We start from the raw sequence: 26,278 nt of genomic DNA, 5'->3' as shown, positions 1-26,278 counted from the left end.
TGTAAAGCAGCAGTCACTAGAGAATTCTATTTATAAGTAGTCTGTCTCTGGGGTATGTTGTAGATGGGCAGCCTGCCTCCTAGTCTTCCAGAAGTGCCGATGTGGGGAGGCGAGGAATGAACGCCCGGTTGCCCAGCCGCTGGCTTGGTGTGTTGCCGTGGGATTTAGGTGCTGAAAAAAATCTCCAGAGCAGTTAATTAGGGGTGAGATAAGAAAGGGTTTATTTGCCAAGGCAGAAGATGTTACAAGACGCGTGCCGTGCCTGAGAGGATACATTTTATAATACCATCCATCCAATCCCAGATGTGTCCACCCTGTGGCCTTTACTCTGGTCCACCCCGGGTCCACCCCCTTAAAATGGGTCTGGGGTGTATTTCAGGACCCCCCATTCATCCCATCTTCACCATCATCAGAGCACAAAGGGTACATAGTTACCCAGTTTTTGACCTATTCTGTGGTTTAGGCCCTGATATGCTGTTCTGTCAACCATCTCGGCCTTGCCTTGACAAAAGACTAAACATTTCTGCTGTATTCAGAAGTAGGATTGATATGGGGAGCATAGAATGGGGTAAGAGGGTTAAGGAATGTATAAACAAGGGTATTGGAGAAAGGGAAAGGGACAAGGGACAAAGAAGGGAGGGTTTCTGCTTTTAGAATCTACTTATAAAACTTATAAGGCTTACCAATATTAGAAAAATAAAAAACCATTAGGGGCTTAAGGCATCAGTGCGTAGGCAGGTGGGAGAAGCAGCGCAGTTCTGCGTGAGGCTCCCGTGGGCGAGTGGGGTGCTGCGGGTACCTCACCTGGGAGGAGCGCGGGAGGAGCTCTGGCGGGAGCTCGAGCGGAGCTCAGCGCTGCCCCCGTCCTGCCCCGCTGTTCCCACCGTTCGCCGGCAGGGACATCTCGCCCCGAGCGCTGTCGGCCGCGGTCGATCCCGTGCGGTCCCAGCTCGGCCTCCTGGTGCGATGGAGGCCGAAGAGCTGATGGTGCTGTTCAGGGGCGACTTGGTGGAGGTGCCTTACGCGGAGGGGTCCCGCCTGCTGCTGTCTCCGTGCAGCTGCGAGTACCTGTACGAAGGGGCGCTCCGCGCCGCCGCCAACCCCTCCAGCCGGCGGAGACCACCCGCCAGCGGGTCGCCTTCGTCGTCAGTGCCTGCAGGGTGTGGGACGGGCATCGCCTTTGGGGAGGGCAGCGGTACCTCGTCCCTGTGTTGTCCCAGGAAGCTTTCCTTGAGATGGAGGTGCCGGGGCTGCAGGGGAGTCACAGCACAAATAAAGTTCTTGTTTCTCTCTCTTAAGTGGAGGGGGTTTCTTAGATCAGCTCCGTAAAAGATAAGTAAAAAAATTAGTTTAAAATGTTATCTCCTCATATAAAAACCCGTAATAGGGTGGTTTTGTTTTTCTCCACACTTCAACAGGAACAACTTTTACGAGCTGTAGATTTCTGGAACAAGTTTTCTTCTCACCTGTAATTACCTTCTCATGTTATACCTCCAGAGAGAAAAAAGGTGGGAGGTACACGTGCAGTACTTTCGTAAAATAAACTTCCCTGGTGTACTTAATGTAACTCCACATGCTTTTGTGTGAGTACAGGCCATGGAGATATATCGAGTGCAGTTTGCCAATGGAGCTGTCAGCTTGACTGGAATATTGCCATTTTAGGTTACAGTTTTAACTGTAACTTAGCCCTCTATTTGTGCATATCCTTTTTAGCCATACATTAAAATTAGTTTACTCCTAGTAAGACTAAAGATTTTATAGCATTTTGTAGATAGGATATAATGAGCTGTTTTATATGTTGTTACTTTTTGGCAGTAGAAGCCTTTCAGGAAAGACCCAGTGAAATAAGATGGTGTTTTCCAAGAGGCTGTCAGGTTCAATATTCCATTGTTTTCCCACTGAATGACCTGTGTGGGACTGTTGCTGGGGCCTGTGAGAGAAATGGGGCAAAGCATCATCTGCAGGAATGGCTGCTCTAGGTCAGACTGAACGTCCATCCAGAGACCAGTTTACAGTTTCTGGGAGCTTTACTCCTCATCAGCATCCCTCTGGTGTTCCCAGTGAATGCCGGTGTGGGAGTCTTAAGACAACTGGTAAATCAGGTGAGTTTTAAAACTTCTAGATGACACTTCACTAGAAGTGTAACACACTTCATGCTAATGCTTAGCAGCTTAAACACTGTCACTCGGTATCACTATATATGTGCCACAGGGCACAAAAACACTTGTACTGCATTACTTGGATCATGCTTGAGTTTAAAACAACTCGTTACTATGGTGTGCTTAGGATCTCCTTTGGCCACTCTAACCATCCACATCTCTAGACAGCTTGATGAGGGAGATCTTGTCAGCAGTATGGCCTCTTCAGAACTGCAAACAGTATTGAAAGTGCAGGTTAACTGTGAATACATATTCAGTGTTATCATTATATCTTCTGTTTGTTCTTGTTCCTTTCATAGAATTTTCAAACGTATAATACACTGATTAAACTGCTGTTGAGCATTGAGTATGTTTTTGTGGGACTGACAGTTATAACGCCAAGATCTCATTCCTGGTTGGAGGAACTCCAACAGTAGCAGTCAACTCAGAGCCCATTCTTTTATATAGAAAGCTAGGACTGCTTTTCCTCATATCACATTATGAATTTTTATCTGCAGCTTTATTATCTGGTCACTGTTGGGGATTTTTTAGGGTCCTTTTGCAATTCTTTATGAACTCAGCCAGTAACTGATATGTACAGGATAATTCAGCCATTCTCCTCAGTGTTTCTTAAGAAGCAGTTTCTTGGAAATGGAAATACGTACAGTCTATGGGTAGTTGTGCCTTGTCAATTCCCCTGTACCTCACTACTTAATGAATTATTATTAAATTATAACCTTATTGCTAGATAGAACTTTGTTAGAACAGGAGGAAGCAGATATGAAGGTTAGATATTTTGCTTCTTCTTGAGTTTATATATGCAAATAAATACAGAGCAACATTTCATGTCATACATCACCTTGCAGAAGAACTGAATTCATTTAAATGTAAATCCTCCATTGTAATTTCTGAGAGGCAGGTCATTTTTATCGTGCTGCACATTCCAGTTCTTTTTTCTTGTATTAGATTCTTCTCAGTGATATCTTAGAAATTAGATGGCCTGACCCTGCAACAGCTGGTCTGACAAGATGTATAGACAATGGCAGTGTGAAGATCTCATCTGTAGATGGCTATGCCCACCTTTACCTGTCAGAATTGCAGCAAGAATTTACAGTGGAGTTCTTATGCAAAGTCAACCAGTCATCTGCAGCATCCTTATGCTCCTCTCAAAGGTACAGTGACTATCAAAATGGAAAACCAAGTAGTAACTCTGTTACAGAAATGTCGTTGAAACAAACAAGAATAGAGAATAAGAAAAATGAACATGGTTGTGCTGAAGGTAAATAGAGAGAACCAACCAAACCAAAGGACCGAGGAGACAGAGATGGAGATCCATTGTTTTACACCAGTTGTTCTTCTGAATACACATGGGTTACACAGTGTTGGTCTGTTTCCTCCTGTCCCAAAGAATGGAAATATCCTTTGTCTTTGGCACTGGTGTGCTGTAACTTACATACTGTTAAGAATGTAATGAAGCCATGTGGGAAAAATAACCATGCACCTATCAAGGCTGATGTTGTAACAGACCCTGAAACACATGAAATAGTTTCTTGTTTACCTACAGCTTTGCCCCTCAGCTGCAGAGCCCCACATTTACACAGGTAATTTAAGCTCTTTAAACTGTAAATGTTAACGTGTTTCACAATTCTGCAATTTGGAACTTCAGCCTCTAGGGAAATAACTGAATTCTAGCTATAAAAAAAAAAAAAAATTAAAATCACTAGCAGTTGGGGGTTTTTTAGAATCTTCTTCAAACATGACATTTGTGAAACCAAGAAACCAACATTCTGTATCTGTAATGAAACTATAGGAATTAGTCCAGAGAAAAAAATAAATTCTGTTTTCTAACATGCTGTATAAACATATAAATGGAAAAGAGAATAGTACACAGGTGTTAGGTTGGGTTGGGTTTGGGTTTTTTTATTATTTTTGAGAAGATAATACTTCTGAGGTGGGTCAATGGCACACGTTCTTTTGTCAGCATCACTAAAAATAAAAACATTTGCAGGGTTGAGAAGTTTAATTTGGTAACTAATGTGAATAACTAAGGAATTGGAGGGCTCTGAAAATATGCGGCCCCTTCCTTTTGAATAGGTGTGCATGCATCAGTTCTAGTTACAGAAATGATTACCAGCACACACACAAAAGAAAAAAACAACCAACCAACCTTTGGACTTAGTGAGACTTTTATTGCATTTTACACAGGTGGACTTTCTGTGACTTCTTTCAGAATGAAGACACTGAAAACTATTCATGCCCTCAGCTAATTCAAGTTGTATGGTGCCAGGGTGTTTTTTATAGGTATGTAGGAAGTCACGTGTATCATCATTGGAAGACCTTATTTGTATGGGAATTAAGCTTTAAGATGAAATGTCTTACTTTATCCATTTATCACTCTTTGAGAAATTGAAGACAATCTTCATGTAAGAGTTTCTTCATTTCTCCTGTTTGTTCATTGGACTTCAGATTTTCTAGTACAGTGTATTTCCAGGTCTGAATCTGAAACCATGTTTAAGGCTTCTAAAGAAATTATCTAATTTCTTAAAGGTTTATTGGACAGCTGGACTTCCCTCAGATTTCACTGACAATCATGGTACTTGGTTTCTTTGCAAATTACTTAGCGTTCCTTTTGATACTGATGATTTAATGCTTTAGAAATGTTTGTCTTGGTGACCTCCATAATTCACATGTTGCAGGCAATTCAACTGTGGATTTTCCTGGCTAGTCACCTTGTCCATATGGTTAAAAAAAGAAAGACTTTTTTCTTTTAAATGCCCTTTCATATTGAAATGGTTATAATTGCTATCAGCATCTAAAGGTCTTTGATAAAAGCATCATTGCTGTTGAAACCTTTAATCCTTTTGCCCAGTGTTCTTCATTTTTCTTAGTGTAATTCCTAAATTTTCATCTCATCTGAACAAAATGTTTGCAGCACTTCAGAGCTTTTTTTCTCAGAAACCTCTTTTCTTTGAAAGTATGCTGAGTAGCCACACTTAACTCAAAAAAGTCCCACCTCCTAAGTCCAGGTATCTAACAACGGAGTTGGGTCATTAAGTGGGTTTTAGGCTCGAAGATACCATATGATCACAGATAAAAGACCATTGGCATTAATGAGAAACACACAGCTGTATTGTGTTTTTGAGCTTCAGATTGTTCAGGAATCATTCCGTCTGACAGTTTCCTGTGTACACTGGGTAGGGCTGGTCTACTAAGAAAATTGGTTATTCTCTTCAGAATCACTGTGTTTTGTGGTCAGTGATATGAGCAGCTCTTGTGAGATGTTTACCTCAACACACACAAAAAACTTTAATTAGCTTATTTAAATCCTCCCCCTCATGCACACATGCAAAGAAACAGCCCTGGTAATGCTAATCTTCTGTGTTAAAAGAAATTGTTGGTACATTTCGCTCTTTATGAAATTTTTTTCACGTGAGAGTTGCTGAAAATATGTTTCTGCTTATTGCTTTCTTCAAGTGTACTAACCTGTTTTGCTTGTCTAATGAAACAGCATTTTAAATACCTGTTAAAAATTATGTAATTTTTCTTAGATTTGTCCATGGTAGGACAAACATCACAGAAATTTATCCTGGTCATGACTCATTTTTCAAGTCAGGGGGAGCATTTTTTTGAAAATATTTCATACATTATGCAGTCCAAAAAGGAATGAAAAAGGTATAAAGCTATTTTAAAGTATATTCCAAATCCCTTTAAGTTAGCAGCTTTCTTAGTTTTAATACATTTGGCTATGCACTCTGTAGTGAATTATGCCTGTATCAAGCCATTGATCATACAAAAAAATGAGATTACTCCTTCTGCTTCAGAAGGAGTATTTTTGGAAATTACAGACACAATAAGGAAAATTTTATTCACTGTCACATTTATTTTATCAAACCCAAGAGTAAGATACTACTACTACCATTTGTCACTAATTTAGAAGTTTAGTTTTTAAACTAACATATTGATTATTAATCTTTATGGACTTGGAAGTGTTTTCTTTTCTACTGTATGGAGACAGAACCTAGAAGATGTGTTCTGGCTTTGCTACAAGACCAGCTGTTCAGTGCTGGAGAAAGGATTTTGCCTCTCTGTGTCTTCCTGTTGCTAAGTTTCCCCAGAGCAGAAATCCTCTCAAGTGCTTAGGCGGTGCCTTGTATTTTTAAAGCAGAATTAAGGATCAGCTTTGTACTCTTCAAACCCAGCCTTTAACTCATAGTCAGGTGTCATTACTCAGTAATGAACTACAGTCTACTCTGATAAGAGAACTTCTTGGCCCTTACTGAGTGCAGAGAAACTGAATATTTATTTTTTTTTTTTACTTTTTGAGGAGAAAGTTGTTCTGGAGCAGATTTAAATGTGATTATAGTTTCTTTCTGGGAGATTAGAAATTTCATAACTTGCAAGCTTTTAATGCTGTTTTCATGCTATGGTACCTCTAACTAATTAATCTTTCTGCTCTACTGCAGGTGGAAGAAAAAATGTATTCAGTGAACAGTCTTCCTCCTGATGTACCAGGAAATCCATACTCTGTATCCTCCATTATTACTCAGGCAACCAAGTAACTTTACCTTTGTTACATTAATTCTTCTGACTTAGAAAGGACAGGAGTTAAAATTACACGTAACACTTATTATTACATTAAGTATAAAAATTAAAGGAATTTATATTAGCACTGAGGACATATGTAAACATAAAAAACAAAGCTCCTAACTGCTTAGAAGACATAATAAGAATGAAATGCTTAATATTTTGTTTGGGTTTTTTTCTCCTCAGAATACTTCATTATTGCTGCAAGACAAAACTGTTATTAAGTCATAACTATCATCTCTGCTGCTGGAAAGCAGTATGTAGCTGAAAATTTACTAATCTTTCAGTGTTATAGGGAAGATTATATAGACTATAGGGAATAGGACTAAATCTAGAGGAATGAATGTTGAGTGTTGTCGGGGTCGACAGCGGGTCTGTCAGCACCTTGGCGCATACTGACGAAGCAATCGATGTTGACCAGATCAAAGTATATCCCTGAGATGGACTGAAAGACAGGAGTGAGAATGGAGGCCCTGATCCTGACAACATACTGATGCATCCTGAGGAAGCTGTCCCGTGGGAACAGAGAACACTGTCTCATGAGAACAGGAGCATTGTCTCATGAGAACAGGGACCTGTTTTGAACGAGAGTGGTTGGGAAAAACATCAACATGAGAGAAAAATAAGAGCAGGTGCTCGGGACTGTTGTGGGAAAGAACTGGGCTGTTTTGAGAAAGAGCAAACTTGTGAGAAAGTAGAGTTTAGAAAATGCACCTATTAGATGTAAGAATTCTGGTGTGAAAGTTTGAACTGTCCTATCCGTGTGAATTACGTGTGTGCAAAAACTGTACTTAAGGGGCTGCGAAAGCAGCCCCGGCGTTCCGCTTTTTCCTTGGAATAAACCTTGCTGGAACCTTTTTTCGTGTCGCACGGCTGTTCCTACCGCGACAGAGTGTATTCTCACAGATCAGAAGGTAGATATTTGGGAACCAAAAGCATGCACTGTAAAGTTATATTTATGAAGCAGAAAGAAATTGCATGATGAAGAGAGCTGGTTGTAATTGGGGAAAAACAAGTGAATTGAAAATCTGAGCCAGATACAAACAGCTATAATGATGTAAGTAATCTTTCCTCAAGTTTTTGATGTATCTGTTTGGTTCCAGGTACCTGAGACAGATGGATGAGAAATGTTGCTAGTTTTGCTGTATGAAAAGATTATTCCCAACATGGGAAGACTCGTTGTGTACTCAGATCATAAAGTCCATGCTGCTTTTTGGGATGGGTTGACCCTGATTGTGGTTTGGGATTTCAGCTCCTCCTCTAGTGAGATCCAGATAAGTTAGAGGAAGGACTATTCTTAAAACTTTTAATTGAAAAAGTGTTACTAGGAAATCAATGAGAAAATGAAGCAAAAGTTCTGATGCCTATAAAATACAAAAATAAAAAAGAATTGAAAATTCTGCAGGTTTGGAGATGTTTCTATGCACTTTTAGAAATAATTTATTCTTGAATAGCACAGAGCAGGTGTTGGAGCTATGCCAAGGCCTTTTTCCCCTGCATTTGTCATAGCAGACTATACCACAGAATCACAGAATCAGTTAGGTTGGAAAAGACCTCCAAGATCGAGTCCAACCTGTGAACAAGCACCACCTTGTCAACTGGACCATGGCACTGAGTGCCACATCCATTCTCTTCCTAAATACCTCCAAGGACAGTGACTGCACCATCTCCCTGTGTAGCCCATTCCAATACCTAATCACACTCTGTATAGAACTTCTTCCTAATGTCTGACCTAAACCTCCCCGGCACAGCTTAAGCTGTGTACCAGATTCTATCCTTAGCAAAGCACAAACTTATAAGTGTTTGAACTGGATCGTTCATAGATACTTAATTCTTAAGTTGGCAAATTATACTTGCTTTTTCTTTTTCAGACTGCAGCAGAAGATTAATACTTGTAATGTTTTTTCTTTTAAGGTAAATGAAGATATAGGCTGGTGTAAGTTAACTACTCCTGATGGGGTACAGCAGTTAATACAAATAAGTCATCCTGGAGTCTATGAAAGGTATAAACAGTTTAAGCAATTTAAATATAAAATAATCCTGTACAAATCCATTTAGATGAAGAAGCAGTATTTACTGACAATATACTGGGAGGGCTGAACCAAACACATAATGATAAAAGCTCCATCTTACATCTGGCAAAGATTCAGGACCTGTATGACCCAGGGCCACTGCATGCTGCCATTACATCATAATTGTTACTGCAATGTCTTTTTAGAAAAATAACTAGGGCTGCAACTGGGCATTTTCCTCAGTGGATAAGAAAAAAACCCAAAAGCATTTGTCCTGTGTAGAGTTGGTACATAAAACTGGACAGCACTTTATCCAATTTTTGCTTTATTACAGATAATGACCTCTGCCTGCAGATTACTTTCTGTAATCTCCTTGCTCGAATTACAGCCTCATTATGGGTATCATCAGAAGCTTACTGTGCTGCATTTTAGCAAGCAGATATTAACAAACAAAAATAACCACTTGTACACTGTTCATCACAAGTTATAACAGCTTTGTTACAGTTTTCTGTAACAGCATAAATCTAAATATGAAGGAGATTCTGGACAAAAAGTGTGAATCAAAAAATGACAAGGTGAACTAGAGAAAAAGCTAGATTTCGAATCATAGCTTTTTCTTTCAGATCCAAATGGATTGCTTAACACTTTCAGGTTTTTGCTTAAATTAATAGTTTGTTTTTCATATAAATAACTGCTTTTTTGAATTTTCATATTAACATAAGATCAGAACAGCAATAGAATGGTGCAGAAGTTTGAGTGAAAGGAAAGAGATTGCTGAATATACTGCGCACTCTGTAACTGAAGAAAACTGGTATTCATTGTTGTCCTAAAAAATTGACTATAAATAACGTTGAAAACAAAACTCAAAAATATTATAAACTGCGAATTTTATAGATTGCATTTCCTAGTAGTCAAAAAGACCATTTATTTTGTATGGTTTCATATTTTTCATTCTGTTTTTAAAATGTTAGGTGGGTTCCAGGTGGAGGTTGTTTCATTGAGCCTGTCTTAAATATCAGAATTATGGTGACTTGGCTAAAGGAGGATTAATGTTACAGAGATACCATCTTGCAAGGCAAAAAAAGAGAAACTAGACAAAGAAAGGTGTCTTTTAACAGAACATCAAGCAATTCAAAACAGGATTTTGAACTTAGCAGTTGTATCTCTTGCTGATGTATCTGCCCTTCTTAACATGCTACTGACCAGAAGTCTACTGAAATCACATGCAAACACATTTGGGTATTAAAAATGTGTTAATTGACGTCAATTACACTTGTACTTGTTACTTAAATTATAGCAGATTCAGCTGATACATTTTATAGCTGATGAAATGAAAATTGTATCTATATTTATAGATACATAGAGCAAAGAGACTATTCTTAGAGCAGAGCCTTGATTTTTGGGAACACAGATGATTAATAAATGTCAGCCATTGAACAGTGGTATGAAAGACAGAAATGAAGCATTTTTTTTTCACTTGGATTTTGCTGATCTAACTTTCAGTTTTGCTGGAAACTGTTAAATAAAATCTGAGTTATAAAATGTCTTTGAGAACCTTTTATTATACTAAATAGTTTAATAACCTTTATTTTTTTGGACAGGTCTGCTGATGCTGAGCTCAAAAAAATACAGAGATTTAGTTGTGTCCTTTTGAAAGCTGTAGATTTTTCACTTTTATATTTTGCTGTTCATCTGTATGTTCAAATATTTACTTTAGATCATCAAAGGCTCTCTATCCCGTTCCTGCTTTCTTTTACTCCCTTACTCACTTCTTAAAATTACCTCTTTTTCTTATTTATCATTTTTGTTTTATCACTTATCTTGTCCAACTTCTACATCACAGCACCAAAATAAAAAAGTCACCAAAAAACAAAGCCCTTTAATGGTCGTTGCATCAGTTTTGCTAAGTCATCTGCTGATCTGTTCTTGAAAGACAGAGAAGGCAGCTGCCTTGGGGCTTGTTGCTGCAGTACAGTATCTTTCTGTTTATCAGCTACCTTATTATTGTTTTATTGTCTTCAGCCAGCTCAATATGTGCGCTGTCCTGAATCTGCTTAAAGCCACTCTATAATTGTCTTTAAACCAGTGTACAATTCAATTAGTGTGAAAAGTGCACACTGTTAAACTCCAGTGTAACATTAGTTTTCTTTTTAAAGTAACTCTTGGGAAAATTGAAGTCTAAAAGACATTTTTATATAAACATTATAGACATTTTAAGTAATATGCCATCTTTATTTTTTGGCTATATGTAATTACCATGCTACAAAATGTGAGACTTTGCAATGCAGAATGATAAATACAGACATGCAGAATTATTTTTCTCATTAGGAGGAAGAGTTTGATCTTTTTCCTTAACAAAGTAACACTAGTTTTATTAGACAGTAGCAATGTTCCGGAAAGGAAGAATGCTGCAAAATCCAATCCGTCTGGTGTCGCTGTCAGAAAAAATGAAAGCGGGAGTGAATCGAAAGAACTCAGTGTCGGGTGTGTCTTCAAAGCTTTGGAGAAAACTTCTGAAGTCATTCAGGATATTGAACCTCTGCTTGCAGCTTCTGGGAAGTGAAGCTTCCTAGCAGATGAAGACCTGTGTTCCGTGTCCTCGTAGGAGCTGTCCCAGCTGTGTCTGAGGGAGCTCTGAGGGGGGCGACAGGAGGGCTGAAGTTGCCATTGTAACACCCGTGAAGTCTGTGAGCTGCCACTGTAATGTCAGTAACAGTGCCAGTGGTATATTTGGTATAGACAAAGAGAACAGGTGATAGTAGAGCACAGCCGTATAAACACATCATGGCTGACCGGACCTCGCTACTTTTAAATGTTTGAAGTTGTGTTTGAATCAATTGATTTTACAGAACAACTCAGTGAAATGCTGAACTGACTAGAGTAGGGATAGGCAGTTTTAATTGTAGAAACGTGCTTTTATTCAGAAGCTTACCCAGTCCAATAAAATGTTTCCCAAATGCTTTATATTCTTTTTTTTTTTTTTTTAAGTAAATAAATAATTTATATCAGGGCAGAAGACGCTTTTCTTCCAGCGGTGTAACGAACCACAACACGAACACCCAAACACTGTTTTTAAGCTCCCCCACCCCCCTCACGACCCCCCTCAGGACAAACTTCTCCCTCGTAACCGGGGAGGGCGGGCATGGGAGGAGACAAGGTTGATGCGGGTCCCAGGCTGCTCCGCGGCCACGCATGCTTCCTAACGCGCTTCCTACTCCGCTCCTGCTGGGATCGGGGCGGCCGGGGCGCTTTTCCCTCATGGGGTGAGGGTGCCGATGGCGGCGGCCGCGGCCGCGCTCCAGGTGGGATCCGGGGCGGGCTGGGCACGGGCGGCGGCGGCGGCTCCCAGCCCCGTCACCCCTCGGGGGCTCCGGGCTCCCCTCACACTCCGGGTTTTCCGGTTAATTTCCTGCCGGGTTAAATTTAGTTAGTTTTTCAGCGTCTTGGTAAATCCTACGGGTTCCTTCTGGGCTTTTGTCCTTTCCCGCCCTACAGCCTCAATAATAGATTATAATTATCTGACCCAAAGATACTTGCATTGCCAGATCTTCATAGATTGTCTTAGGCTGGGATCTCCTTTTCCATGAGTTAATATGCTTAACGTTTGAGCTGGTGTCTTAAATGGTAATTCTACGTCATGCAGTTTTTAATATAAATTAACATCCAATATTAAAGTTTTTAGGAGATAATAGAGTTTTAAGGGGCTGCAGTCTTTTGACTTCTTGCATAAAGTCCAGATAATTCTGCTGGTTGACATGGTGGTGTTCGCTCACAGGTTGGACTCAGTGGCCCCAGAGGTCTTTTCGAACCTAATTGATTCTGTGATTCTGTCGTTTTATGCATTAAATACCTATACGTTTTCCCATACCTCATAACGTCTTGCAAAACTGGAGAAAAAATTTGGGAGAGCAGTATTTCTAAGTGATAGTTTTAGCCATTGGACTTTTGTTTTGCTCATACAGCATTAGTTGAAAGGCCTCTTAGTGTCGTCTCTTTTCCCCAAATGCGTATTTACAGTTTTGATGTAAATATCTTGTGTCACTAATTTAAAGTGTTAACTGTGCGTTTGGTAAAGTATTATTGGTAACTTTCTTAAATTACATTAAACATATCAGCAAAATTGCATTTTGAGGGCGTAGGCGTAGATTATGTATAGTGCTTTATCTCATATAAAAATGACATGAAAAATCACAACTCTAGGCAGTGTTACTCTGTCAGCTTTTGTGTTTTATGTGAAACCAACATAAAGCTTCCCTTCAGCATGTTAACTGGACTGACTATCCAGTTTAAGCATTCCTGTGTGAATCATTTCCCAATTTTATGTTTTAACAGGAATGTAAATTCCACCAATATGCTTTCTGAGATTTATAGGATAGAAAACATATGACACTTTATTGTGATATTTTGTAAACAGCTTGAAAATCATAACTTTTCAGACAAAAAAAAGTTTCTAGTGCTACATTAAATTTATCATTTCAGACAAAAAGGGTTTCTAGGTTTACATTAAATTTATCATTTTGAAGATTATTTTGGTTGAACAGAGTTTTTGCCTTTTCTAGTCTGATTTCACTCTTAATTTGCAGAATATTTATAGTTAATGTTGTTGTGCCTGGGAATGTGACTTGATTTTTATACTTTTTTTTTCTAAAAAGGTGGCAGAAATAGGCTGTTTAAAAACAACATTTGGACATGGCTTTTCACTGAGGTCAACCTGAAGCCAGTTTTGCATCCTGTTTTTCATTCTGTATGAAAGAAACCCTTTCACATACAATAGTTCTTGTCCAGTTGGCATTATTACCTTTATTTCATGATAGATAATTCTCAAATCATACTCATTTTGGATTTTTAAAGTCTGTAGTGTTACTTGTCTTGTGTACTTTATGCACATGGTAATACTATTCATAGCAAAACAGTGTAAGTCTAACACCAAATTGACACAGATTTCTGTTGCTGTTTCAGTCTCTAGATCTCTGTTTATCTATTCCAAGGCCACTTGCTAATGGGGTGAAATTAAAAAACAGATCCCCGATTGTGGCTCATAAATGTTTCATTAGGTGGGAATCTTTCAGGCACAAGAAGGGATCTGTTAAAATAGATTGCTCTATATTTTGAAAGGCAGTTACTTAAAAGACAGGAAGTGTTCTTTTCTGAGTTTACCACTCTGGGGTTTATTATCTTTTAATTATTGTGTTCTGTCTTTATGTGTGCTCTTCTCTTGTTTTATGGTCTTTTTTTCCTGCTTTCTTTAACAGCAATTCAAAGCCCTAGCTGGAAGTTGCTTTTAGCTCAATTATATTTGTTCATGAATGAATTAAATATATGTTTATCCTTTCTGGGTTTTTTTTTACTATTGTTCAGATTTTGTGTGTGTTTTGTAAAACGTTTGAAGAGCTTTGTGTAGTATCAGTCTTACTGCTGCCTTGTTTGTGTTATTTAGAATGGAACAAATGGTGTTTGGTATTTCCTGCTTTGGACTGGGCAGACTGGATTCAGAAAGCACAGAGGCTCAACTCTGAGGCAGAGACCACATCTGCTACTGGAATAAGGCACTTGCAGTGGAAAAAAGTATGTCCTCCTAGTCCCAGGATAAGTTTGATTTTGAATACCGGTGTGCTTTTTAAAGGTATGTTGCTGCATCAACTCTGCACAGATTGGATTCTTACACAGATTATATGGTAATTTTAAGTGAAATCCAATCTGACATGATGATTATATAGAAGAAACATTTGTGAGGAGATCACCATTTTTTCTTTAAAATGGAAGTTATTCAGAAATGTACTGTAAAGTCCAGAAAATTGCACTTACAGTGTTTCAGGAAATATTTTGTGTCTACACGTTCATTCAGAAGAGGCAGAGTCATGGTTAACAGATGCTAAACTTGACCTACTTTTTTCATCTCTGTACAAAGACTATGTATTACTCATGTTTTGCCGCGGTCCGAATGGGGGGAAGGGGCCGTGGCACAGCACGGGTTCAGGATCCAAGGTAGGGTGCAGGTAGAATGCTTTATTCAAGCGTGCACGCGATTTTTTATCAGCTCAGGAGGGGGAAGGGACAAAACGTGGGGCGGAGAATGGGACAGACAAGCGGGGGAACGAATCAGGATAGGGACACGGGCAAAAGGGTGAGAGGCGTAGGAGGAACCGGGGAAGGAAAGGGCGAATGAGGGCTGTCTCCTCTCTGCAGCTTCTCCAGCCAACCAGCAGAGAAGCAGGGAAGTGAACAAGCCTGGACATGCCCGGGAGATATAAATTCTGGGGAAACATACAGTGTGTATGTACATAATAACTGTAAAGTCTGCATCATAAAGTCCTTTCAGTCGCTGTACATATTTTTCCACTTCTGAAATCGTTCCCATTCTGATTCTTGGTCCTCGACAATGCTTTCTTCTCTTTTTTTTTTAATGTTTTCCACAGAAATGATTCAGCGGGCTTTTTTTTTTTCTATAAAGATGCCAGCAGTCATGTCTTGCAGATAATTCTACAATAAGCAGGCATGGAAATAGTCTGGAAGAAACATATTTTCTGAGACTTAAAATCAATAATATGTTTAAAATCATAAACTGTTATGTGTCACCATTGTTATTTGTTTTCAGAGGAATTCTAATCACTCACAAAAAGTGCCTTGAGAGTAAAAGTTTACCTAATAGAACTGTATGAAGACAGATTATCAAGGTTTAATGTAGTGCACAAAAATGGCAAATTCATAGGAAGAACCCATTTTTAGATAGGATATAGGCTTCAAAACTGTGGTCTATCCCTATGGCTCCCCAAAAAGACTAGCACAGCAGTTAGGACAGGTAGAATTGGTACTATCCTTCAAAGACAGCTTTTCAGTATGTTTAACGTAACAAAGCTAGGGAATACTTCATTAACATGAGGACTTTTTTTTTCAAAAGTGTTCTTTTTAATGTTATCACGTAAATGAGTACTGTGTTTTTGTAATCCAGGTATCCTATAATTGTTTTGGGGGAATAAGATGGAGATCTTTAAGATCTTTAATTATTTTTGGAATTTCTTTTGAGGTGTTAATTACTTAAGGTAAGTAATTATTCCCAAGAAATCACCTCTTATCAGAGGGTTTCATAAAAGTCACAAAACATAAATAGGTTCTAAGAACTTCAAAATTATTATTAATGTATATAACAATGCTGTTATTTTCAAACGGCAACTTTTGAAAAGTAAAGTGACTGGGATTAGTTAATTTGCTTTTTTTTTTCTCTGCAAAAAGAGGAGTTATGAAGGTAATGTGGCAGACAACACTCCTAAAACTAACAGCAGAATTTGCTGCTGGAGAACATACTGAGGAAAAGCATATGTAGTTTTCTCCTGTAAGCACTCAGTTTTGGTTACTTTGGTTGACTGAATGGTTGTTGTCTTTGTGTTTATCATAAATAGTGAAGATATGTAAGTGGTTCTGGTTTTCTTAAGGCTTATTCTACGTCCCAGTCTCCAAACTGAACAAGGAGTTGCTCAGGAAAGTGTACAAGGGTGATAATACGTATGTTTGCAAAATATGTAAATTAAAATAGTAGTTTGGATTATAGATTAAAAACTCAGTTATAACAGTTGTCATATAGAGAGATCTGGGATTTTTGAGCATCAGTCCTAGGAATCCTCCATATTGGGTAATCTTTTGTTGTTACATTGTGAAGTATTTAATTCAATTAATATAGTGTATTTAAGACCAGAAGGAGTCTTGAAACGTATTATCATAGACGTGTTTCAAATTACTTTGTAAAATTTAATATTTCAGTAAGTGCAATTAGAACTTTCCATGTTATTTGTACTTGCTCTAATTAAAACAGGACAAGTGTTTTAATTCAGAGCTGTGGTGTTCAAGTCAACAAATTAACTGAAACTAAAAATTCCCTAGGAATATTAAGTGCTAATGTTGAATTTGGGGGGGGTTTATGCTCAGTTTTAGTTGTGATAAATGCTTTGTGCTAATGGATTTTTTCTTTAATAATTTTCTTTCTGATCTCTGACATTTTCCGAACAGTGACGATACAAAGGACAATGCACAGTGTGTATCCTGATGACATTTGGTGTGCTCTGACATGGCTTTTGTCATGGCATCTGAGACTGAAAAGGCCCACGCTCTTCTCCAGACTTTCAGCACAGCTTCAGTTATTTCCAGTCTAGGTTTGGGGATATTCTGCTTCATAGCAGACAGACTTCTGCAGTTTTCCTTCATTCAGCAAAATGACTGGCTCCGAGCCTTCTCTGATAATGCAGTGCATGGTATACTGGGAATGTGGTCCTGGGCCATAGTGATTGGACTCAGGAAGAAAAGTGACTTCACTGAGGTCACTCTGGCTGGCTTCCTCGCCTCTGTCATTGACGTGGACCACTTCTTTCTTGCTGGATCCCTCTCCTTAAAGGTAAGTCAGTAGATCAGTAATTTATTTCTTTTATTTCTTCATCACTGCTTACTTTATTGTCCTAAACACGAAAGTTAGATATATGGAATTATATGCAGGTTTTATGATTTTAAAAGCCATAAAATATTCTATTGTTCGGTTTCTGCTATTTAGAAAAAGAGTTCTGAAAGCTGTACGTGCTATCCTATGTGTGTCATGTAGTTGCTTTGTTACCCAAGTTAAGCAGTTAAAGTGTTGCCTTGCACGCTTTTGTGTGTAAAGTGGATTATTTCATTTCTGTTTACAGCAAGGGTTAGAAATATCTGAAATGTGAGGCAGAACTATCTGCAAAGTAGATGATAGAGCTGCTGTTTGATTTCATTCAGTCTTTCTGAGTAATACGTTTGGATCCCATACACAGTCACCATCACAGTGAAAATGTGTTCCCTCCCAGGAACCTCCTGTGTTTCAGTCCATTCCCATTGCCTCTTGCTCTGTCAGTGGGTACCAGGAGCCTGGCTCTGTTCTCTTTATGCCCGCTCTTCAGCTTGGTTGATTAATGGATCCTATAATGTTAACATTATGGAATAGAATTTAAATGTCTTAATTATTCTCGTGTTTATTTTCTTGTTTTAAAATCAGTAAATGCAAGTAATGAATGATTGGCTATTAGAAAGTATTATTGAAATTGTACTGCTGCTTCTTGCATTGGAAATGATTACCAGTATTTTTTTCTTAATTGTGAACACTAGATGTCTCTCTTCACCGATGTCTGTTTGAAAAATTGAGTATTGAATTGCATCATGGAATTAGGAGGTGACCTGTCTCTTTGCTGCTTTCAGTGAGGCGAGGTTAAATATTCCTACACTTTCCATGATGGAGAACGTTTGTGTATCTGAAACACAGTAAATTATTGTAATTTCTTGAATTAATTTGTTCCTGTGTTGTTTCAATTCCCAAGCAGCTAGCAATTCATTTTCTAATCCAGGCTACTGTTGTTGACATTTAGATCTTGTTTTCTTATTCTTTAAGGTTTTTCTGCAAAAGACAGCTAATTTCTCTGCTCTCCCCCAAAATGTTTTTCACATCAGAAACACACAGTGTGGACAGTAGAATCATAGTCCTTTCAGTAGCCAAACTTATTTAGCTGAGGTGAGGAAAAATCAAGAAGTCCAAAGGGTTTTTCGAAGTGATTTGCCTACAGACTCCTTCCTTTTCCATATGGTAACTGGGCTGATAAATGATGTTTAAAAAACATGTAAAAAACTGTAAAACATATCCAGTGTAGGTCCCTTGACTCTTAGAGCGGTAACAGCATTACAACTTGCAAGCCATTATGCTTTACAAAAACTCTCTTCTCAATTAAAATAACTTTCAAAAAAAAATTGTACAGGGCTGGATTTATGTTTTCTAAACCTCATACTATTTTTCTCCTCTCCTCCAGATTGCCTTTTGCCTGAATTATCTTCAGGGTCCTGTCCCAAACTATGAGTAGTATTTTAGGTGAGACTTCATATGAGCCAAATAGCATAGATTAATTCCTTTCAGTGGCACACAGATACAACACTTTTGTCTTTTTAAAAAGGAAAAAAAATCACTTGTTACAAGTTCTACGTCTTCTTGCAGTGCCATCAGTCTCTTTGGTTTGTGATGTAAGGTAATCCCCATAAACTTTTCTGCAGTGTGCTGTCTGGCAAGCTAGATCTGATTGTAATGTGTGATTTTTCTTTCCTCAGTTTAATATGATGCACCTCTCAGTTTCATGTTAATTTCAGGCTAGTTCCTATGTAATTTATTACTTCATGGGATACTTTTTTACTATGTATTTGTTAGTTACAGTCCCATTCTTTGTCTTTAAATTGCAAGATTGAGAGTAATTGATTTATGACACTACAATGTTTACTGCTTATGCAACACATTACTAATCAATTAAGAAGTCTAATTAACTAACCACACCACTATTACTAATTTGTAACAATAGTACTTTTCACATTACTCTACACAATTGCCTATAAAGCTCTTTATCATCACTTTTAAATCTGATGACAGATTAACTTCTTTAACCTTTCTGTGCAGCGCAAGGCAGTATTGCCTTCTGCCTCCACTTGCTACCTTCACACTACTCCAGTCACCTACTTCTGTTCCTGCTGACGCAGCTCACTACCTGGATTGTGTGGCCATTGGTCTGTTTTTCATGGCCATCATTATTTTTCTGGAGTATTCAGGGTAAATAGTCACCTGCGGTATTTATATGTTTGCTGTAATAAATACTTGTGTACCAAGTACCATGTGATCTGCCCTTTTGCCCACATTATATTTGCAGCAAGTATGAAATCTACAAGAAGTTCACTACTTGGAATTTGTAGTTCTTTGTGTTCCGTGTGCTTTGTACTGTGCGCCCGAGTGTAGAAGAATCAAGGAATCACTGTTTGAAGAATCTCTTTCATTGACTAACTCTAAAGGTGATAGGTACTGCAGCCTGTCATCAGTCAGGATTGCTGATACAGCATGAGGGGCTGTTCCCAGTGTCCCCCAGGATTATAGCCTAGACACTCATCTTGCAGAACAGACTTGCAGAAATTGCTGTATTGCTACTGAAGACTCTGAAAGTGTAGAAAATGCAGTTGGTGGCAAACAGGATTGTACCAGCAAATATACATAACACAGCTGGTTAATGTGCCACTGCTGATCAACATGGGCTGAACAGGGGCATTTCTGGAACTGGAGAATAAGCTTTGCACAAACACAAATAATATAGTGTTGAATACGACACTGTATTGTTCACATTATTACTATAATATAACTATATATGTTACATTGAATATGTTACTATAAAATAAGGACTTCAGGCTTGTGAAGAGTCAGAGGATATGCCCAAGGGAGCCTGTGTGGTTACTTAACATCCATGGCGTTACTGTGAGCAAAGAGTTTGCTCACAGTTCTCCTGCATGTGATTATTGTCTCCTCTCTCCAGCTGCTCACTGCAGTGCGTGAGAGGGGCTGGAGGAGCAGGAACTTCCAGATCATCTTGCACCTGACTGAACATATAGGTTCATTTCATGGAAAAGGGCATTTGCGAATAAATTCTGTTTGCAACATTTTTCAGGCAGCTTAAGGTAGAAAATTGTGCTAACTTAAATTATTTTTTTTAAAAGATCTGTTGATTTCTAAATGCAAACAAATCTGCCTGTTAGGAGAGTGTAACTGCTTATATTGCCAAACAGAATTACCTGTCTGTCTCTTGGGCTTGGCAACTCAAGGATGTAAGTGTTCCTCTAGTCACAGAATGTAAAAGTGGAAACAGACTATTCTGAGCAACTATTGCTGGGCACAGCATTTCAGAAGCCTAATAGTTGTACTGCTGTTATAAAATAGGGCTTTCTCTTGCTGAAATTGAACACACAGGTTGGCTGTATGAACAACCCTGCCCTCTAAAATTTGTAGGAAAAAAATTTAAGCCTCACCTTCCCAAAACTGGATAAAGGTTGGCACCAATACTGCTAAACTGGGTATGTAAGTAACATTAAAAATATCCTTACTCACTGTGTTGCTATTGGTACCTAACATTAATAGGGCAGAGGGATAAGACTAATTTAGACTTTGCTACTGATTTTTTCAAAGTGCAGAAATAAAGATCAGTCAGTCGGCTATCTGCCAAAATGTATCACTATCCAGGTTTTTTCAGAATTAGGCTAGTATGGACTTTTGAGGTTCTTGTTCACAGTGAGAAAAATCTGACTCTTTGCAGGGCAAGTGATAAACAATTTCACCATTGCAAGATATTTTTATTTTAATCCATGAACAATCTGCTTGTGTGAAACAGAAATTAAGTTGTAGAAAACATACCTTTTGAACCAACTTAAAGGTCCATAACATTAACCCAAACTTGGGTCCATAACATTAGAGTTAAAAATGGTTGAGACAGTTTGTGAGATTTTTAATCCCATCACCTGAATATGAGTCAGGGACAAACATGTGATGGGAAGCTAATAGGGCAAAGCTTTCTGCAGGCCTTGTAATGTTGGCTGTGGTTTAAAGCAGAGGCTGTTATATTCCAAGGTAGTCCATAACTTCCCATCTCTGTACTAAGGTACGGCTACATCAAAGTTTCCTTCACAGAGAAGACAGGGTTCCAGGCAGTTGTCTAAATTGTGCATGAAAGCTTGATGAAGCTGTTCCAGAGTCCCACTACCAGGTACTCCTGCTGTTGAACCCTGCAACGATTAAACACAACCAAAGACCGAACAGGATAGCAATGCTCTGTTTGCTTTCTGCATTAGTTACAGTGAGGGATTGTTCAATACAACAGTGAGATAACACCGTCAAGTTACATCTCTGGTGCCTTTTACAGTCCTTCCAAATGTTCACCAGTATCTGCACCTGTATAGATCTCTTAGCAATGTGCTATCGCTTCTCCCGTGCTTACAGAAAAATGAATCTACTTATTTGTCAATAGTGTCTTTAAAGATATTATTACATTTTTTTTTACAGTGTTTGAATTTGTGGCAGTGGTTCTAGCTGCTGCTAGTAAGTACATCCACAGGATATTTTCTCAAATATGTACATTAAATTTACATTATCACTTCTTAAAATGGCTAAATCAAATCTCACTAGCTAGATTAAAACTAAATATAAGGCTTTCAACTAAGTTAATGTTAAACAAACAGTTGATACAAAAAAAAAAGTCACAAATGTTTCAGATGTGGGCTTCTGAACTTTGTTTTGCCTGTCTGTGAAGAAGACTGTCTCAAGGCAATCAAAATCCATGTAACTTTGATCCCATTTTTATTGTACTGAAAATTACTGTTCTGTTTTAAACATTGTGCAACTGAAACAACCTTACAGGTGCTAACTGTAGTAAAATACAAAATGCATTTTTAAAATAAATGCCATTGAACCATATGATTTATTTCAAGTAAAGCATATTAAATATTTCAAGTGTATTGGTTGCTTGAAATTAAATACAAATAGTCAGTGCAGCAGATTATACAAGTTCCTGCACACCATATGACTGTATGACAAGTAGGATCCCTCCTTGTGTTGCTGTTGATAATGGGTAGTAGGATGCATGATTCATATCATACAATAGAGAGATAGGGGAGCACACAGGTCTCATGCATAAAATAGTCATATTGTTAGTTTTGATTAACTGTAGTGAAAAGGAGTGGTTTTTCTTTGCACTTCCACTTAGTCACCTGACAGTATACCTGTAAACATCCATGAACCTTATTATACTTTTCTTTCCTGCAGGCTGCTCTGACTCTTCCACGGAGACCACTTCTTCATTGTTCTACCATGATTCCCGTTGTGGCTCTGACATTGAAGTTTATTATGCACCTTTTCAGGCTTAAGGACTCATGGTGCTTTCTTCCCTGGATGTTGTTCATATCCTGGACTTCTCATCATGTCCGTGATGGGATTCGTCATGGCCTCTGGATCTGCCCATTTGGAAAAACTCCTCCTTTGCCATATTGGCTGTATGTGGCAATTACAGCATCTTTACCTCACCTGTGTTCATTCATCATGTATTTAACAGGCACTAGAGAATTAATGTCTATAAAACATGGAATTCACATTGATGTGTAAGAATGATGGCTTTTAAAGGCTGTATTATCTCCTGGCTGTCTATTACTGAAGGGGTTTCTTTCTGTTTCCTACACCTTCCAAGTTAGGCATTTTAAGGTTGTGGAGCCAGTTACAGCTGTGTCAATTCCTTGTTGTCATAGAACCTATTTAATGAATGGTGATAATTTTATATCTGTACACTTCCCTTGTAAAGCATGTGATCTCCCATGATAGCTCATGCATAGCTAGCTGATTTATAAAGTTCTTAGTCTCTCTCTGTAGTAATTGCATTTCTGTCATGGATTTTATTGTCATGGTGCCATTCTTCTGATCACCATTCACTTTGGATTTGTATTTTGCCTTTAGAGAATACATTTCAATCTAGATAGTATTTGTATAGCGCTTTAAAAATATAAAGTACTATATAAATGCAAAGTATTACTGGGGATTTAATAGTGTATGGCAGTTGTAAAAAAAATGTTAGCCTTCTGAATTTATTTATTTGTTAAGAGTCCTGCTGGACTCTTATATTGGACTGTTTTAAAAGAAACACTGTCTGTATTTCACACTGTGCAGCTGTCTACGCACCTCTTCAAACCCTGCTATCATGTAGAGTTTTAGTAAATTCTGTTCCCCTGTAGTTGCTTGGTACTAAATTTGCAGATAATTACTAGCTTCATGGTTAGAAAAGAGAAGGCAGTTTGGTTATAGTATTATGATGTGTTGACCAAATTGTTTTTAATTTTTAAAAATACACTAATTATGAATACTATTGAATTTGAAACTAAGGAATTTTAGTAAATATTTAAGGGTTGTGTGAAGGCAAACATTTATTACAGTAAAACATAAGCTTTAGGGAAGATAGAAGAAAATAAAAATTGCTCAAAATGTGTTTGCAAAAAAGACATTACTGTCTTACTGTACTTGTAAATGGCATTTTCCATTAAGTGCAATATCATCCTCATAATTGTTAAATAAAATGCATTATTATTATTATTATTATTATTATTAATTGGGATGACTGGTTTAATCAGTACCAGAGACCTACTGTGGCTCTTTGCAGCACACTGTGCTAATTATGGAAAATGTTTTACCCCTTTAAAATGCGTCTTTCCACCAAAAGAATAGTCTCCGCACTGTTTGTTCTTCATGTTAGAAATGTATGCTAATGCAAACTTGTCTGACAGTACAGTTTAGCCTTTATCATAAAATGAATAAAAGGTTTCTTTCTTGGAAAGAAAATTGGAAAAGCAGAACATTCCTTAAAGGGTTATCCTCATGCCATGGATTTCTGTCTCTTATAGGGTTCCAGAAACAACATAAGAAACGTCTTGCTTTAGAGCCCTCAGAGCAAGAACTGTCTTTTATGCAAAGGCATGATGGTTTACTAGAGAAGCACTGCTCATTCATTTACTTCTGTCCTGTATTTTAAACTGCAGGCTATGAATGCCAGTAATGAATATATTTGGTGCAAGGAGTGAACACTGAAGTCCATGTAGAAAATTTTCAATATTCTTGTTTCATGGTATAATATTTGTATAATTTTGTGCTTTATCCAGATTTGTTGCAAAGGGAAATGCATATAGGAACAAAGTGGAGAATTGCACTTTCTCACTTTCAGACTGTAGCTCTAGCATTTTTGGTAACTATGTGTCCACCAATAGTCCTTAAGATTGGTACTGTACTGTTCTAGCTATTTTTAAGGATCAATTAATGGGGATGTCTTCAGTAGTTTAAAACCACATATTTTCATTCTCTGTATTTCTAGCTATTTTTGTGTGAGTTTTTACAGTAATTGTTAGCTGTGTTTCAAAATACTGTTTTTTTCTGGTCATGTTCTTACACCAGTTCTACGACAGCAATGGGTGAACACCACTTGGAAATGTGTTAAGGAAAGCAGCAAGCACTTGTAATACATGACTTCTTTCCCTCTCCTTCCAAACAGGCATGGTAGTCTCGCACCTCAACCTGACATTCAGGCAACTATAGCTGACACTGGCAACTTTACAAAGTAAACAGAGATGTTGCATGTATTGCTGTAATTTGTACATAGAGTAGAGTACAAAGGAGGACTGAAAGTGTTTGTCTCACCTGTGTGTCACGGGCAGAGTGGGAGCTTCAGAAAAAGTTTATTAGAGAAGTCCCCCCCATTGAGTCAGGAGGCACAGAAGGGACCCTCTTGCTTTCTAAACTCCTTCTCAGAGGCATCTAGGTATGGCTGGATCCAGTCTTAGCCCCAAACTTTGCCAATGGTTTATGTCTAAAGGATTATACATGTGGAATTGAACCTTAATACAGCTTTGTCCCACAGAATTAAGAATGGCAATATTTATATAAAAATAAATTCTTTATTGTGATAATGATTAGACTAAAAGGTCTTAACTAGAATTATTTACTACAGAGTTTTGGTAGCTGTATAGTGCAGTGCAGTATTTTTGATGCAATATTGAAGTTATTATATTAAAGCAGTTCTATTGAAGCAATTATGTCAAAGCTAGCAAAAGCAATTATTAAGCAGAGATTGATGTTACTCAGCCATACCAACGACTGTGAGCAAATCTCGTTCTCTCAGTCTTGAGGAGTAACCTTGAGGGCCATCCCCACTCCAGGGAGGAATTTTCATACACACTCCAGAAAGAGGGATGTTAGAAGACACTCAAATTAAAAAGTGGAAACTGGGCCATATGTTTCTGGGTCAGCTGTGTCAGCTCAGCATCTTTCAATCAGTTTATCAGTGGTATTACTTGGTTGTCCTGTATCAGGTACTTGACCAGGTCTACCACAGCTTCACCTCACTATCAGGATGTTTAACTCTGGGACTGATGAGTCAGGCTAGTTTCAGCATTATTCCACACCAAAAGCAGCAGGACAGCCCCCTTCTCCATTCCCCCGTAGCTTTGCAAAGAGGGCATTGTTGGAGTTGTTTTACCCCCACTCCAGGCAGAGCATCCTGCTACACCCTGTCACCTGGGAGATACACCTGCCTGTTACAGGTGAATGGCCTAACAATTCCTTACCGGTATTGCATGTACATTTCAAATTCACTGGTATTTTTCAACTATGCATTGATGCCTGCCATGTGTAGCAAAACCATGACAAAAATAAAACAAAATGCTAAAAACATAATGACTTTGTGCTTTACTTCATGCGTTGCTACAGAGGGTAAATGTGAATGCGAAAAAGCATGTGCATTGCACAAAAGATGGTTTACAAACTCAAGCTGATGATTTTGCGCATCATGTGTGATATGTATCACTAAAATATTAGGTATTCCAATGGTTCATTTAGTATGCCAATCTAAATTTTTTTCATTTCCAGTTTTATTTTCGAGTTGAACTTAAAAAAGTTGAAGTAAGTATGGGGTTTTCCTGACCTACTCTTTTTCTGTTAGAACTGTGCTGCTTTTGTTCCTGCTTTAATGGATTGCTGCTGTAAAAAGCAGGTACTAATAATTGCCAAGTTAAAGGAAAACTGTTGGAATGTTTCTTCTCCCCAGTTCTGTAGAAATAAGATAAAATTTCTCCTAATTCCCTAGTGGCCATACCAGAATGAGTGAACACATTTCCTGTCAGTTCCTATCCATTAAGTTCCAGAAAGAGAGAAAAGGGGTAAAAATT

At 38.1% G+C, this 26,278-nt stretch overlaps 2 protein-coding genes across 4 annotated transcripts; both read left to right on the top strand.

Moving 5' to 3' along the window:
- The first annotated feature begins 966 nt into the window (after positions 1 to 966).
- On the top strand, positions 967 to 11,402 carry CZH5orf34 (chromosome Z C5orf34 homolog). Its single transcript, XM_032676049.1, is given in 13 exon segments — positions 967 to 1,096; positions 1,099 to 1,160; positions 1,419 to 1,508; positions 3,105 to 3,739; positions 4,344 to 4,439; positions 5,687 to 5,810; positions 6,602 to 6,693; positions 6,909 to 6,978; positions 7,826 to 7,997; positions 8,638 to 8,734; positions 9,462 to 9,545; positions 10,336 to 10,376; positions 11,104 to 11,402. Coding segments are annotated over 13 exon segments (1,887 nt in total). The 3' UTR covers positions 11,298 to 11,402.
- Positions 11,403 to 11,900: 498 nt separating this feature from the next.
- On the top strand, positions 11,901 to 24,361 carry TMEM267 (transmembrane protein 267). Of its 3 annotated transcripts, none has more exons than XM_032676052.1 (4): positions 11,901 to 12,036; positions 14,172 to 14,299; positions 16,736 to 17,117; positions 22,347 to 24,361. In XM_032676052.1, the coding sequence occupies exons 3-4, from the start codon at positions 16,794 to 16,796 to the stop codon at positions 22,680 to 22,682; spliced, it is 660 nt and encodes a 219-aa protein (XP_032531943.1). In that variant the 5' UTR covers positions 11,901 to 12,036; positions 14,172 to 14,299; positions 16,736 to 16,793; the 3' UTR covers positions 22,683 to 24,361. The 3 variants fall into 3 exon arrangements, with proteins under 3 accessions (XP_032531943.1, XP_032531941.1, XP_032531942.1); XM_032676050.1 differs by having other exon boundaries at positions 14,172 to 14,357; XM_032676051.1 differs by lacking the exon at positions 11,901 to 12,036 and adding an exon at positions 12,054 to 12,134 and having other exon boundaries at positions 14,172 to 14,357.
- Positions 24,362 to 26,278: the final 1,917 nt, after the last annotated feature.

The sequence above is a fragment of the Chiroxiphia lanceolata genome, chromosome Z (genome assembly GCF_009829145.1).
Source record: "Chiroxiphia lanceolata isolate bChiLan1 chromosome Z, bChiLan1.pri, whole genome shotgun sequence".
In the NCBI taxonomy this organism is placed as follows: domain Eukaryota; kingdom Metazoa; phylum Chordata; class Aves; order Passeriformes; family Pipridae; genus Chiroxiphia; species Chiroxiphia lanceolata.
Note: the sequence above shows the minus strand (reverse complement) of the source record. Positions and strands in the feature narration are given on the sequence as shown.

What these genes read in the sequence shown, in the direction of transcription:
- TMEM267 (XM_032676052.1), top strand. Translation starts at nt 16,794, where the DNA reads ATGGCTTTTGTCATGGCATCTGAGACTGAAAAGGCCCACGCTCTTCTC. An exon ending in CTGGATCCCTCTCCTTAAAG is followed by an intron (nt 17,118 to 22,346) that starts GTAAGTCAGTAG and finishes TCTTTCCTGCAG; the next exon opens with GCTGCTCTGACTCTTCCACG.